The sequence below is a fragment of the Urocampus carinirostris genome, chromosome 5, assembly GCF_059441175.1.
Source record: "Urocampus carinirostris isolate Australia breed hairy pipefish chromosome 5, RoL_Ucar_1.0, whole genome shotgun sequence".
Classification (NCBI taxonomy): Eukaryota; Metazoa; Chordata; class Actinopteri; order Syngnathiformes; family Syngnathidae; genus Urocampus; species Urocampus carinirostris.
The window spans coordinates 38,066,757-38,083,237 of record NC_142353.1 but is presented as its reverse complement, the minus strand read 5'-3'; the positions used below and the strand labels follow the sequence as shown (position 1 = coordinate 38,083,237).

The window sequence follows — 16,481 nt, the reverse complement described above, 5'->3', positions numbered from 1 at the left end:
TTCTACTAATCAAGTAAAATGCTGGCAAGGACAGCGTTACTTTTCTTCAAACCCGTCTTCATAGAAATGTAAAATATAAAAATATATGTTTATTTATTGGGCAGCACGGTGGCGCAGTGGTTAGCGCTTGTGCGGCACAGTTCATGTCATGGGAACCTGTCGTGGGTTCAAATCCAGCTCCAGACTTCCTGTGCAGAGTTTGTATGTTCTCCCCGTGCTTGCGTGGGTTTCCTCCGGTTTCCTCCCACGTTCCAAAAACATGCATTTCAGGTGAATTGGCCGGTCCAAATTGTCCCTAGGTGTGAATGAGCGAATGAGTTGTCTGTCCCTGTGTGCCCTGCGATTGGCTGGCAACCAATTCAGGGTGTCCCCTGCCCACTGCCTGGAGATGGCTGGGATGGGCTCCAGCCCCCCCGCGACCCTAATGAGGATAAGCGGTACGGCTGATGAGATGAGATGAGATGTTTATTTATTCACTTGTCTCACTATCACCCCTAGAAGGGGCAATGGAAGAACTCTGTGCCTCATGTCAGGGGGCGATAGTGAGACCAAAAACCGGTGATGTCTATTTGGCGCACTCCCCCAAGGGTAATCAATACAAGATGTAATATTATCAAGTTTAAAGCCATTCAAGTGCAGCCAGCCGTAAATGTATATTACTTATGATGTATTGCATACTATATAAATATTATGAGCACAATTAGGTTGTAACATAAGTGAGCTTCTGCAGATGCAGAATGAGGCACGCAATTGTATTTCCTCACGGCAGAGGGTGACTAAGGATTCTGATTTGGCGCACGATTCTACACCACTCAAATTAATGATAGTTTAAGCTTGCTAGCATCAAGTACAAACCAACCAGTATTTTTTTCTCGTTCCACGGACATTTTTTCATTCCAATGGGGCAGTGCATTGAGTTCATTTATAAGGTAAAGTAAGAACATAAAATGTATTTTCCATTCGACAGCTTCAGCCTACTCCCTTTGGGCATATGTTTGTGTTAAATTATTGTATTGCATGTGTTCTTTTTTTTGCAAATATGTTTCCTTTGGTTAATAAGTGGCTGATGTTGTATTATTTTGTGCTGTGCCCCAATGAAAAGCCACAAATAAAGAATAAAAAATGGACATATATATAGTGTTTTTTTCCTCTGCTGATGAAATGATGAAGACGATTTAAGTTAATTAATTGGTAAATCCGACTGTGCCTCATCAAACATCAATCTTACTCATATCATATGAATGACGTTTTTAACCGCTGCGAGGCGCTAAGTAACAGACCATGTCCATGTCCCTCTAAGTTTACAGAAGAAGATGAAGACGTATTTATGGTGACTTTTTTCCCCTCGCAACGACGCAGCCTATTATTATTATTTTACCAGCATTATTTTACTTCTTAATCAAAGTCAAACTTAATGACTGCGTTCCCCTTTTTTGCCTAGACTTGTCAAACATTTAAGATCGAAACTATTTAAGTCGCTTCACTTCAAAACTTTCGGGCAGTGGTTTAGTTAGCCTAGCCCATTAGCCTAGCTTAATGTTTGCGATATTGCTTCCTTAGTTTACAAAGGCTGAACTTGCAAGCTTTTTGCAAAGGAAACGTTTTATTTTGAGTATTTTTACTCAGTGGAGACCAAGAAGTGATTTCAAGTTTGAAAATGTGCGAAACCACAAAAGTTGAGTACGAAGAGGAGCGACAACTTCCACTGTCGAACATTTTTTGCCAGCGGGCTAAAGGGGTGTCGGGCACAGCAGGTTTGTCATTTTACTAATTGTTATTTTTCTGTTACACCGCTTTAGTATACATAGTTTGTGTCATTGTTTTCTACATGTATACTTTATATTGGTCTGAATAGTCCTTCTATTCTTGATTGTGGCACCGCGAGACTGGCGAGTTTGTTCTATTATAGTAACATGTATTGGGCTGCAGTTGACCATTCCCGCACTAATCGGCTAATAGCATCAAAATGCAATTTGATTCAGCCTTCACTGTTGAAAAGTAGTCAAGTCATAATTATTCATACAGCCCTTAATCACAATTACACCATCCCCTGATCTTAAACCAACATGCGGGCAAAGAAAATTCAAAACACCGAAATGAGTAACCTTGAGAAAGGGCCTCCCAAGTGGTAATCCCCCTTCCAGGATGACCAGGGTGTAAAAGATTTTGCATTGGGTAACAATATACAAAACATAGTGAACATCTATAATAAAAACATAGGTGAGATGTAAAAATTTGTCCTGAAAGTGCATGACAGCAACGACGCAGGTTCCATCTCTGCTGGCTGGTCGATGCAGACATTGACATGCTTCAGGTCCAGGCGCTGGTCTGATGACTCGTCTCAATTCGTCCTTCTACCTCATTTCACTACCAGCCTGGCCGATGTAAAGGACAGGAAAAGAAAAGTATTAAATGGACCTCAATCATAAGCTATTGAGTAGAGGTTGGTCTTGAATTTAGATTTATAAACCTCCAACGAGGTTGCAGATCTTTTCTCTGGAGGCAGAGCATTCCACATCACCAAGGCCCAGATGGAGAACGCTCTCGAGCCTGCAGATTTCTTCTTGGCTCTCGGAGTCAAAAGTAGACTAGCATTTTTGAGCGAAGGCTTCGTGCAGGAACATAGGAGGAAATCAAATCGGAGAGATAAGATAGGCCAAGTTTGTTCGATACAGCTGCAAATAAGTATTTGAACACCTGTGTATCATCTAGAATTCTGACCCTGATAGACCTTTTAGTCCACCCATTAGAATACCACCTGCACTCCATGTATCATTCTGAATCAGATGCACCTGTTTGAGGTCATAAGCTGCATAAATACATCTGTCAAACCCATACAATCAGTAAGACTTTAACCTGTAACATGGCCGAAGACAAAAGAGCTGTCCAAAGACACCAGATACAAGATTTGTACACTTCCACAAGGCTGGAAAGGGCTACGGAGCAATTGCCAAGCAGCTTGGTTAAAAAAAAAGTCCACTGTTTGAGCAATCATTTGAAAATGGAAGAAGCTAATGATGACAGTCAATCTCAATCGGAGTGGAGCCCCATGCTATATATCACCTCGTGGGGTCTCAATGTGTCTAAGAAAAGTGAGGAATCAGCCCGGAACTACACGAAAGGAGTTGGTCAATGACCTGAAAAGAGCTGGGACCACCATTTCTAAGGTTACTGTTGGTAATACACTAAGACGTCATGATTTGAAATCATGCTTGGCACAAATCGTTCCCCTGCTTAACCCAGCACATGTCAAGGCCCGTCTTAAGTTTGCATATGATCAGAGGAGTCATAGAATAAAGTTTTGTGGTCAGATGAGACCAAAATAGAACTTTTTGGTCATAATTCCACTAAGCGTGTTTAAAGGAAGAAGAATGAAGAGTACAATCCGAAGAACACCATCCCTACTGTGAAGCGTGGGGATGGTAGCATTATGCTTTGGGCGTGTTTTTCTGCACTTTAGACAGGACGAGTGCACTGCATTAAAGAGAGAAAGGTTATGTTGCATTATTATGTAAACATTAATGCCAATTTATGTATATTGACTACTGTGCTAGTTGATCAAGATTTACAGCTGCAGACACAGTCCACAAACAAGTGAAGTCACAATTTAGTGGGGCACAATTTGCTCCTTTTCTGTACTAGACATTTCCCTGCTAAATTAAAGAAATGGACGTCCCTGTTTAAACCCGTGGCTTAAAATCTGATGTGGCTTGTACAGAAACAGATTTGTGTTTCTTTCTTAAATTTGTGCTTGTTGCTTTTCACTGTGTACTCTTTGCAGTCCAGAATTTACGCTACCAAAAATACAAACTCGCTAAATAAACCAACCCTTGTAAAAAATGTGATATCGTGTGGTCTCCATGCACTGCTTGTTGGGTCGCTTATGTAGGGATTTAATTTCTGCTCAAATAGCAGTGATTATTCTCCATTGCCAAAACTTTCCAGAAGCCCAATTGTTTGTTTACTATCATTGTAACATGATAGATGTAGTAAGCTGCTATTGACCATTCTTCACACTGATTGACTATAAGCATAAGAATCTGGTTTGATTCATCCCTCACTGTATCTCCCACTGGTGGGGATCCTCGCTTCTTGACAGTTGCATGGCCCAACCGGCAAACGCGCCTACCCTTGGGAACCAAACTGACTTAAATTAAACGCACCACCTCAAACGCCTGGTTCACTCTTGGTGTGATCATAGCAAAGTTAATAGTTAGGCAAATAATACTGGATTTTTTTTAACTGTGCAGCCGGATACCAAACCACCCATGAGCTGGAGATCACTGGTTTAATGCATCCACAGATGACCGATGTTTTACTCTCTGTACAACAATTGGCTTACCCCCAAGTGTTGTGGAAAAGTTCAATTACAGTAGTTCAATACACTTTCGATGCAGGATTCTGGTGTCCTCTACTTGAGCTGCTCCCCAACTTGACCCTATCCTCTTTTGACTCAGTGATACTAAAGTGTGATCAACCGCAACCTGTTGGAGTGATAAATACGGGGGGAAAAAACGGGAATTAAAAAGGTACAAATGTGAGCGTGTATAACTCCTTCGTATCATGCAGTATAATAGAGACTATTGTTTCCCGCAGGTGTCAGTGAAACATATCTTCCTCCTGGTCAGCAGAAGCTGGAGTTTCCCAGCGGTAAAGAGGAGGATAACTATGAGGTTGTTCAAATTAAAGAAGAGGAGCATCTACTACCAAACATTAAAGAGGAAGATGATTTCAAAGAGTTTCCCGTGACAGAGATCCATTTAAAGATTGAAGGTAAACATGAAGAGGAAAATTGGAGGGAGCATCCAAGCAACAGCTCAAGTCAACACAAGAAAACAGAAGGCGATTTCGAGTTTGGCGAAACGTCACAAGAAGGCAGCTGGTTGGCTCCAATTTCTGATGGCGACGACACATCACACTCGGCAGACACTGATGTCGACGAACAGTTGAAAGGTCTCACAGATGGGAATTCCGTCATATGTATTCATTGTGGGAAAATATTCCCATACAAATGTCGTTTGAAAGCACATATGATTGTCCACACGGGTGAGAAACCTTTTTCCTGCTCAGTTTGTGGGCAGAGTTTTCCTCACAGGGGATCTTTGATGCGCCACACAAGAACCCACACTGGTGAGAAAATGTTTGCCTGCTCAACATGCGGTCAAAAATTCGCTGTTAGATGTAATCTTAAATCTCACATGAGAACCCACACGGGTGAGAAACTTTATTCTTGCTCAATTTGTGGTCAAAAATTGTCTGAAAAAAGAAGTCTTGAAAGCCACACAAGAGCCCACCTGGGTGAGAAACCTTTTTCCTGCTCAGTTTGTGGTCAAAAATTCTCTGAGAAGAGAAATCTTAGAACACACACAAGATCCCACACTGGTGAGACACCTTTTGCCTGTTCCATTTGCGGTCAGAAATTGTCTGAGAAAAGAAGTCTTGAAAGTCACACAAGAACCCACACAGGTGAAAAACCTTTTGTCTGTTCAGTTTGCGGTCAACGTTTTTGTCACAAGGTATCATTACAATATCATGTTAGAACACACACAGGTGAGAAACCCTTTTCCTGCTCATTTTGTGGTCAACAATTCAATTCAAGAGGGAATCTTAAAAGACACATGAGAAACCACTCAGGAGAATGACTATTTTCTGCTCCATTTGTTGTGAAAAACTCCCATGGTAAGCAAAAGCTCAAAATCGTAATTGTGCAGGTGAGAATAACAACTATCACTAACACGCGTTATGATGTAATTTGTTTTTTCTCTTGAGATATCAGTAAGCACTTAACAGCCTACATACTTATTATCTACACTTTATATCTGTTTAAATTATTCTTTATTATTAAAAGAGCAAAAAACAATAGTTTTTAGAAATATATTCGTAAATTATTTTCTTATTATTTTTTGTATCATTTACAACTAGACAATTTTCTGAACTTATAAAAGTTGCCAAGATCGTTCTTATATTTTAAAGCGTTGGCAGTTTCCAAACTCACAAATTATTGTTGTTAGTCAAACATTATAAAACCTTCCATTAACAAGTATATATTACTAAATTACAGTAACTTGTGCTTTAGCGAAACACATTCAACGGCTCTTAAAGTTATGTTTATCTTGTTTTGATCTTGAATGATTGTCTTGCCTGTTAATAAAAAGGGCTATTTTCTTCCTTTTAGTGTTCATATGATTCCAGATACTGAGAAGGCAGGTTTTCAAAATAAAGCCTGAAAACAAATGAGCAGCTCCTTTAAAGGTGAGCTACAGAAAAATGCTTTAGCATTTCACAAATGAAGGTGGATTACTATCACTATTATAAAAAAAGGGAAGTCGATAATTGTAAATTTGTTACAAATTTAAACATTAAAGGGATCCTACAGTCCCACTGAAAACACCCTCATCTTTTGGGAAATCTTGTCCTGACCGCTAAGCCCTTGCCTGAGAAAATCAATTTTATCCTGTTTAACTGGGACAAAAGCTGTAATTTTCTTGATGTGATCATCCACTCAGGAATATGGTTGTTTACACGATTTCTTCTCGCTAACCCTTTATAAATGACTGAAATAAAGAAATTATAAATGAACTAAATGCAGTTAGATGATTCCGCAACAAATAACCCTATTTGTAGGGGCACCATGTCTGGTGGTGTGCCTTGGGCAGGTTCAGCCTGGTGGCGCCCATTCCGCTCTAGGTCACATAAAAGCTTCTGCTTCAACCTACCCCCTTTGGTCTTATGATTTTGTATTCCATGTCTGTAAATGTTTATCTTTTGTACAGAGGTGATTTTTGTGCTGTGCCTGAATAAAAAAAACACAAACAACTTGAATAGTGTGTATTTATTATCACTAATAACCGTTGCAAAACTAGTGGAAAAGGTCATCAAATACGTAAAACGAGGTATGTTCTCCAGCTCGGTGGCCTAGGGGGTATGGCGCCCGCCTTGAGACTGGGAGGTTGTGGTTCAAGCCTCGGCCGAGTCATACCTAAGACTTAAACATTGGTACCCGTTGCCTACCTGCTTGGCGTTCAGCATTAGGGGTTGGAATTGGGGGGTTTGGTCACCTAATGACTCCCAACACCTCAGTTGGGTTGAGCGAGGGGGCTGGGAATCCCCTCTTCTGTATCAATCTCCCAAAACGAGTCGGAAATGACTCTAACCATCTCCCACTAGGGGGATATGGCTGTGGTGTATATATATATATATATAATGTTCTTCAGAACACAAACACAAAAGTAACATTACCAGGCCAAGGGGTCTTCAGAAATCCCTTTATGAACAGCGCAAAGCTAATTGTTTCTACAATTAGCCCGAATAGCAAACAAGAGCCGACAGGAGGAAAATATTGATTTACTGGACGGGAAAATAAGTCCAACTCAATAAAATTGCATAAAGTTTTCTTGAACGCAGAAACGTAATACTTAAAAGGAAAGCGAGAGGGACTATGAGAATTATTTTTTTCGTACTGCACAAAGCTAATAGCGTGGCTTTGCTAATACTAGCTAGCAGTTCAAAAAACAACACTCACATCCATTCCATCCATCCATCATCTGCACCCCTTATCCTCAGTAGGGTGGCGGGGGTGATGGAGCCCATCCCAGCTATCTTTGGGCAGTGGGCAGGGGACACCCTCAACTGGTTGACAACGCTCACAATTAAGTGGTAACATTTTCTGCAGAACACAAACTACTCCTACAACAAAGCTGATAAGGGCGGCGTCACTTTTCTTTTTGCCTGTCGTTTCGGAAATATATAATTAAAAATATATTAAATGGTTGTATTCACTCAGTGTTAAAGTTTTCCCATTTAACTTCATAATTATTGGATTTTTTTGTTCAAAATCGTTAAAAAAATATTCCCACCACTTTTAAAGCTCTAAAAGTGCTACAGCTCAAATACTGCTTGTCAGGCTACACGCAGGTGTTTGAAATCCTTGAAAATGCTTTAAATGTAATTTCAGGAGTTGAAAAATGCTCCAATTTTGAGTGAAGTGCTTCTAAATGCTTGAAATTGTTGCCACCAGCTCAATAGCCTAGATGGTAAGGCGCCCGCTTTGAGACTGGGAGGTCGGTGGTTCGCGCCCCGGCCGAGTCATTCCTAAGACTTAAAAAGTGGTCGGCGGCGCCCTCTGTTGGCTGCGGCTGCATCGGCTCGCTACAACGGTCAGGTGCAATCGACATTTCGTTCTGTGTACATTGTTACACAGAATGACAATACAAGGAAATTATTATTATGTTTCTCAACAAGTCTCTTTAAATGTCGCTAAAACTGCTCTCTTGTGGTGTTGCTTTGCCATTGCCATTCCCTTATGATTAACTCCAGCAGGTATTATTTTGTACGGCATTGTCCTTACGGGTCGCACCAAAAAGGACAGGCGCATGCTATACTTTAACAGGGCGCTATGAAATGTGTATTAGTGCAAAAATTGCGTATCAATTATAGACATTTTTAATGGACCATGCAAAAAAAAATCACCTAGCGTTTCCCAGTAGTAAATTGTAACGGGAAGAACTTCATGCAACTGAAAATGTAAGCTACATATGACTATCATGTTTACCCATCATCTATATATGGAGAGGTTTGTCCTAAAAACAAATATTTTTCCAAATTTACTCCAGATCTTAAACCTATATTTCTTGATATTGCACATGTAAGATTGAAAATTGCAATTTAATGGTAGAGGGAAAAAATGGAAAATTCGCTTTAAAAGCCCTTAAAAGGTGATTGAACTTGGCTGTGAAACAGGTGTAAGAACCCTGGCTAGTGGTAGAAATACAGTATTGAACTACCGGCCTTAATGCATTAAAATGGTCAGGTTTCTCTCAAAGCCAGATGTACTGATGAAAAGAGCCAAACATGGCTCGAGAGCCATTTGTTTTCGACCCCCGAGTGAGTGTTTTTGTTATTTGTGAGCTGTGCCCTAAATAAAAAAGCCGCGGATAAAAACAAAACATTTACATATTGCTTTTTTGCTCTGCTAATCAAATGAAAAATAAGATGTAGGTTAATTTATGTGTAAATCATCAGTCACGAGCCTCACGCATGTTTTTTTTAAATAAATTACGTTTTTTATCCACTAAGAGACGCTAAGTAATAGACCATGCCCCTTTAAGCCTAGAGTTCATTTTAAAAAAAACGTAAACGGAAGTGGAAGTGACGTCATTGTGGTGAGTGTTGTCCTTACCATTAGTCATGACTTGGTCTAGGTTTATTCTACGCTCACCTTCACAACGTAATCTAAGTCAAACTTTATTATTACATTTCTTTTTTTAAATTATTTTCTTGTTTACATTTGTCTAATGTTTTAAGACCGAAACCGTTTTAATCGTACCCCATCAATACTTTTGGCCATTTTCCTAGGTTAGCCTAGCTTAGCCTATTAGCCTAGCTTAAATTTTCTTGATCTCGCTTCCAAACTAAGCGTACAAGCTGCAGACAAAGTCAATTTTCACTTGTAGTAATTTGACTCAGCAGGGATCAAGTGGGGGTCAAAGTGTTTGAAAATGTGCGAAACTACAAAAGTTGAGGACGAAGAGGAGCGAAAACTCCGACTGTCGGACATTTTTTACGAGAAACTTGAAGAGGTGTCGGCCACAGCAGGTTTGTTATGTAACTACTTGTTGTTTTTGTTATACAGCCTTTATATACATAGTTGATGCCATTATGATGTAGATTTTCTTATTTAATGTGAGTTGTAAAAGTCCGATTCTTTACTTTTCTTTAGATGATTTATTCTATTTTTCTGCCCAATGCTTTGAACACTTTAATGACGAAATTTTGCGTGGAGCTGCAAGACTTTGGCAAGTTTGATCCGAGATTTTTGCTCTCGTGGTGCCTAACAAAGGGAAGAGCAGTGGCTCCTTTGTGTGGCGTGGCTACTAGCTAGTCGGGTCAAATTGCCAGAATTTTCCAGAAAAATCAAAGAGAATGCCGGCTCATTGTGCTGTCTATGGATGCACTCCGTACTTTAAGTAAAAAAAAATCATTTTGTCTTCTCTTTTCTTTCATTATTTAACATTGTTGAGAGTTTCATTAGCTTCCTTAACTGTAGAGAATCCATATGGCAGAACCTGTCGTTACAGCAAATGTCCAATCAAATGAAATCTAACTTTCTATATTACGTATTAAAAAATCAAAACAATAAAAAAAATTGTAACCCCAACTTTTAAATTCCTTTTCAAATATTGTTTTTAAAGCAATCAACTCTTTTCCCTCTTCAAATAAATGTTTAATGACGCATACCCATGTCAAGTCATGTTTATTTGTGACACCCTTACTCACAAAGAGTCTCAAAGGGCTGCACAGATCAAAGACTATTGCAAACTACAGACTATTATGACACCATCCCCTCATCTAAATCTTACATGAGGGCAAATATTACACATATTATCGACATAAAATATAGGTTATTCATATGCTATAAAATAGAAGTGTGTTCTAAGCTTAGAATTAATTTGCACTGAGGTTTCAGATCAAATCTCAGGGGGAAGAGCATCAATAATGGATTGTAATGGATTGCCTTACTGAATTGTATCCTAACTTTTGCTACTCTCTTCCTATTTTTCCGATAAAGAAAGCACATCTAATTCAGTGGTGAAATAGTAAAGCCACCTTTTTACTAATTTTCAATCACTTTCTGTGTGTAAGCTGCCATTATTTTCAGTTAATCTTTACAAAATTCACTTATTAAATCATTGCTTGTCTTCCTCATCTATAGTTTACCGATTCGCAAGTAAAGAAAAAGCAAATCAACTCGGCCATTTTCGGGCCTCAATCCACATGTCTGGAAGAGCCCGAATTTTGGATTTTCATCATTAGAACATTGAAAAAAATATTCAAGAACCCCCTCATGTACTATTCATGCCAAAAAACAATTTATAATGCCTGTTCATTTTGAAATGAAGACACAAATAAATTATCAAAGAAATTAAATTTTCTAACGCGAATCATTTTCACTGAACTCACCTCTCACAAGTCAAGTCTTTTTACTTGCTCACTTAATAGTATATTCTCACAACGGTTAGGAATTTTTCGTATATCCAATCAACTGTCCTTATTCCTCTCCCTGAATTTTGATTGGATCGTTTTCCTCTGATTTATTTTGATTTTATATTATACTTAGTATTTTATATTTTATTTTTAATTGTATTGTTTGTCAATGCAACATCATCCACTGCAGCCTGGTCATCCTGGAAAGGGGATTACCTCATGTGCGGTCCCTTCTCAAAATTTCTTCATTTTCCTGATGCTGAGGTTTTTGAGTTTTTCCTTACCCTCATGTGGGTTTTAGATCAGGGGATGGTGTAATAATAGTCCGTAGTTTGGAACAGTCTGTGCAGCCCTTTGAGACTCCTTTTGATTAGAACCTATACAAATAAACATGACTTGACTTTGTTTCATCCAAAGATATCACTTTAATTTCAGTCTACCACCTCTTATGTTCGAATGATCCATCATAGATATTGGCTTGCATTCAATCAACAATATCTGTGTCCCACTTTCGCAAAGATGTTGACTTTAATCTAATCTACACGTCCGAGTCCGACTCTGAGTTGCTGCATAGCATCGTAACTACTCAGACACTAGAATCCTTTTATCAAATGCAGAAGTGTCCAAACGTGTTCCTCTCAAATATAACTTAACTTTGACAGGTATTCCTTTGTTTTTCAAACTGAGGCATCAAAGGCAGAGAAAAAGTTCTCAAACACCCAAATCAGTACTCCAAGTAAACTTATTCAGCCAACGCTCCCCCACAGAAAGGAACTTATTTTCAAAATTAGATTCCTTTTTGCGTAAAACCCCAACTATTCTCTTCATCCAGGAAACTTAGTGAGGAAATTCAGCACGCATAAAAAATATCTCTTACCTCGACTCCAATCGAGCAAACGGGAGGTAAATATAGAGCCATTTCAAGTGTGGGCCCACGTTTGGTTTTCTTGGCTGTCTTTTTTTGGCGCAGAGGTCACAAAATCTCAATGCCGGGTGTCACCAAATGAAAGTGGAGACGCCGCGTGTTTTTTTTCCGGGACCAGACCAAGTCTTCGGACCAGAAAAAAACAACTACTATAACAATACAATAATAAAGCAAAAAGAATACAATTTACAAATACCCAATGTGACGTGCAAATGCCCACTCTAGCGTGTTGTATAGAATATCTAAATAGTGCTACACAGAATACATATTGCAATAAAATTCGGTAATATGCAATGTAGGGGGTGTCGTTTAATGTGGGCTTTTACTCTGCCAGGTAGAGTTAAAGAGCCTCATGGCATGAGGAAGAAAAGATCTCTTCAGTCTGTCCGTAGTACAAGACAGTGACAGCAGTCTGTCGCTGAAACTGCTCTTCTGTCTGGAGATAATGCTGTGTAGTGGATGCGATGGATTGTCCATGATTGACCTCAGCTTTTCCAGTGCCCGTCTCTCAGCTACTGTTGTCAGGCTGTCCAGCTCTGTGCCCACAACAGAGCTCGCTTTCCTCGCCAGTTTATTGAGACGAGAGGCATCCTTCTTCTTGACGCTTCCTCCCCAACACGCTGTCGCATAGAAGAGTTATGTTAGTTGTGTTGAAATTATTTTTTATTTACTCTAAAATGTTTCAAGAGCTATTGAAAGTTTTATTTGAATTTTTAACAAATTTTTTTTTTTTTGCAGTATTAAAAAAATCTTGCGCCAATTTTTAACCATTTAAAGCAAATGAATATCTGCTCCAAGTATTGGTTATCAGCCTCCTGATAATATTAATAATCAGTATTGGCCCTGAAATCTCCATACCAGTCAATCCCCAGTTTAAAGTGGGGTTGGACGTGCACCAACCGGCAAATGCGTCCACCTGTGAAAACCAAACTGACTCTAATGCAAACAGACCACCTCAAATGCTCGGTTCACTTCCGGTGGGACCGTAGCGGCATCTATAGTTCGGAATAAAAATACTGGAACTTATTTTTCATTCTGTGCTTCCTGGTACCAAACGACCCATGGGTTGGAGATCACAGGTTCAATGCATTCCTTGTTGTTTCTGGTACATGCTTTAGGTGGCCGATGTTTTACCCTTCTATACACCAATTATCTCATAGTGATGCTAAAGTGAGTTTGATAAACTGAAAGCTATTGGAGACATAAACATGCAAAAAAAATCAAGATGGGAAGTTTGAATAATTTGTATTTAGCAGTCTAGCCTGAATATTCTATAATAAGCAAACATGAAATACATTTCTCATCTCAAATGTGAATGTGTATGTTTTGTTGAGATTGGGCAGTCTAATGAATAATTGTTATTCTTGTTTCCCTTAGATGTCTGTGAAAAAGATCTTCCTGGACGGCAGAAGACTGAGAATCCAGGCGTTAAAAAGGAGGAACACGTGGCTGCTCAAATGGAAAAGGAGGAGCAGCCTTTACCAAACATTAAAGAGGAGCAAGATTTTGAAGAGTTTCCTGTAAGTGAGATCTATTTAAAGATAGAAGGTCAGCAGGAAGAGGAAAATTGGAATGAGCCTCCAAGCAGCAGTTCAAGTCATCACGTGAAAACAGAGGGCGATGACGAATATGGTGAAGTGTCAAAAGCAGGCATATGGTTGGCTCCAATTTCAGATAGTGATGACACATCACTTTCAGCTGACACTGATGGCGAAGAACAGTCGGAAGGTGTCTCAGACGGGAAATCCTTTGAATGTATTCATTGTAAAAAAACATTTCCATACAAATGTCGTTTAGAAGCACATATGATTGTCCACACGGGTGAGAAGCCTTTTTCTTGCTCAGTTTGTGGGCAAACATTTGCTTACAGGGGATCTTTGAGGTGTCACATCAAAACCCACACCGGTGAGAAAAGGTTTGCCTGCTCAATATGTGATCAAAAATTCTCTGTTAGATGGAATCTCAAAGCTCACATGAGAACTCACACGGGTGAGAAACCTTTTTCCTGCTCAGTTTGTGGTCAAAATTTCTCTGAAAAAGGTAGTCTTGAAAGCCACACAAGAACCCACACAGGTGAGAAACCTTTTGCCTGCTCAATTTGTGGTCAACAATTCTCTGTCAGACAGAATCTTAGAATACACACAAGAACTCACACTGGTGAGAAACCTTATGCTTGTTCTGTTTGTGATAAAAAATTCTCTGGGAAAAGAAACCTTGAAAACCACGAAAGAACGCACACTGGTGAGAAACCATTTGCCTGCTCAGTTTGTGGTGAAAAGTTCTATGCGAAAGGGACTCTTCAAAGACACGCAAGAAGCCACACGGGTGAGAAACCTTTTGCCTGCATGTTTTGCGGCCAAAGTTTTATTCGCAAGGAGTCACTAGAGTGTCACATAAGAATACACACAGGTGAAAAACCCTTTTCATGCTCTGTTTGTGGTCAAAAATTCTCGGAGAGAAGAAATCTTGTAAGCCACTCAAGAACCCACACGGGTGAAAAACCCTTTTCCTGCTCAGTTTGTGGTAAAACATTCTATTCGAAAGGGAACCTTCAAAGACATGTGAAAAAGCACTCAGATATAAAGCAATTTCCCTGCTCTGTGTGTGGAAAAAAATTTGGTCAGATAAAACACTTAAAAGAGCACACAAGAACCCACACTAGTGAGAAACCTTTTTCCTGCTCTATTTGAGTACAAAAATGCTACCCAAAAGTTGTGGGAAACCATATGGGGAAAAAATCCTTTACCTGCTCAGGTTGTCGTCTAAATTCTTTGACAGAGGGAATTTTAAAAGACACAAGAACTTCACCTTTTAGTAAAAACTCCAAAGAAAGTTCAAATTAATAATCATGATTGTCCTAGTGTGATAACCTATTACCACTAAATCTTGTTATGATTCAATTTTTTAAATTATTTTATTTAGTCAGTTGGCACATTTACCACTAAACGGCCACATACTTGTTACTTGTATAGCTGTTAAAAATCTTCCATTAAACACTTTGGAATTAGTAAAAGAATAGTTTTCAAACAAGTGTCAATAAAGTATTTATTTTCTTGTTATTGTGTCTTCTGGTTGTTCTAATTTTTGCAAGATTTTGTGACATTTTTACTGGAGAACTTTGCTTGCACCGTGTTAATGAAACCACGATTTAGGTCCAAAATTGTGGTCAAGATGAGCCTCAACACTCTTTAAAGTATCTAGGGGGAGTTGGTGACGAATTTTATGTGTATTTATATGAGAGCATTTGTCTTGACAGTGGGTTCTGTGGTTTTGTGAAATATTTTCTTAAAATATATGGTTTAGCTCTCAAAATATTTTGGCTTTTATGGCTCTCAAGGTCAGAAAGGTTCCCGACCCCTGTTCTAGATGCTTACATCCATTCCAAGTGTTGGCATGACGGCTCATAATGCCCCTTGCAACATCCTGGCTTGTCCTTCTCCGCCAAGGACAAGAAGACAAAGGTATTTGGTTGACATCACTCATAAGCTATGGAATATAAGTGTATCTTAAGCAAATGTAGAACACTCTCGAACTTACAGATTTAAATGAAAATATTATAATCCAAATAATGATAAGTAATTTTCAAATATTAAAGGGTAAGTTTCTTTGCATGGTCATTAGCCATAATATGAGCGGAAACCCTATACAAACAAGTAGCATACATTAAAAATGGTTGTCTTTCGTTTTTTTTTGTTTTTTTTATCTTTGTAGTCATGTTGCAACGTACATCACATCACAGAATGAACAAATCACCCGAAAAGGAAAAAAAAAGGCATGCCAGGTTGGCTTATAAGAGACCTGTCCCCTAAATAACTTTGGACGCTTCTTCCATTACTCATATAACTGTCATATCTAACATCATTATGACAATCGTTTGTTAATCCACTAAAAAAAGACCACATTATTGAGTCACAATATATACAGTATTTTACAGTTTCTGAGAAATTATTCTTTTCACATCATTCTCCTCACTGTTAACAACAATACACTGTTTAAAACCTGTGACGAATACGCATTGCTTCTCCAAAAAGTGTAAAATGGGTTCGGACATCGACAGAGAGTGAACAACTAGAACCAATTAGCAAAGAACATGGCAATAATGAGTAAATGCAAACATATTGAACCAAAAGCATTTCATATATTTTACAGTTTACTAATCTTGCCTTATTTTAGTGATTGGATAGAGATTTGGGGAAATGTATATAGAAGCCCATATAGAAACACTTATTAGACTACAGAAGAGAGATGTGAGGATTATGCATAATGCTGGGTACAAAGAACCTCAAAACAGTTTCAAAATCAAACACAACATGATATACCCTAACACCAATCCCTATTATTAATAAAAATAAAGATACAAAATAAATTGTGTATATGAGTATTAAATGTTATGAGAGGCGTTAGAAGTATAATTGCCATATTACATATACCAATATAAACACAATTCGTATATAATGTATTGCGTTAAGAAGATGCAGAAAGAGGCACGTGATTCTCTTGCCTCCTGGTCGATGGAGATAGTGAGACCAAGGATTCTGCTTTAGTGCACACCTCAGCCTCAAACAAGAAATTT

At 38.8% G+C, this 16,481-nt stretch overlaps 2 protein-coding genes across 2 annotated transcripts; both read left to right on the top strand.

Moving 5' to 3' along the window:
* Positions 1 to 1,299: 1,299 nt before the first annotated feature.
* On the top strand, positions 1,300 to 6,788 carry LOC148366273 (uncharacterized). The gene is made up of 2 exons (XM_088336761.1): positions 1,300 to 1,754; positions 4,597 to 6,788. Exons 1-2 carry the CDS (start codon positions 1,658 to 1,660, stop codon positions 5,640 to 5,642), a joined length of 1,143 nt encoding a protein of 380 aa, XP_088192887.1. The 5' UTR covers positions 1,300 to 1,657; the 3' UTR covers positions 5,643 to 6,788.
* A 2,376-nt stretch (positions 6,789 to 9,164) lies between these two features.
* On the top strand, positions 9,165 to 14,967 carry LOC148366272 (uncharacterized). The gene is made up of 2 exons (XM_088336744.1): positions 9,165 to 9,594; positions 13,286 to 14,967. Exons 1-2 carry the CDS (start codon positions 9,498 to 9,500, stop codon positions 14,596 to 14,598), a joined length of 1,410 nt encoding a protein of 469 aa, XP_088192870.1. The 5' UTR covers positions 9,165 to 9,497; the 3' UTR covers positions 14,599 to 14,967.
* Positions 14,968 to 16,481: the final 1,514 nt, after the last annotated feature.

What these genes read in the sequence shown, in the direction of transcription:
- LOC148366273 (XM_088336761.1), top strand. Translation starts at nt 1,658, where the DNA reads ATGTGCGAAACCACAAAAGTTGAGTACGAAGAGGAGCGACAACTTCCA. An exon ending in AGGGGTGTCGGGCACAGCAG is followed by an intron (nt 1,755 to 4,596) that starts GTTTGTCATTTT and finishes TGTTTCCCGCAG; the next exon opens with GTGTCAGTGAAACATATCTT.
- LOC148366272 (XM_088336744.1), top strand. Translation starts at nt 9,498, where the DNA reads ATGTGCGAAACTACAAAAGTTGAGGACGAAGAGGAGCGAAAACTCCGA. An exon ending in AGAGGTGTCGGCCACAGCAG is followed by an intron (nt 9,595 to 13,285) that starts GTTTGTTATGTA and finishes TGTTTCCCTTAG; the next exon opens with ATGTCTGTGAAAAAGATCTT.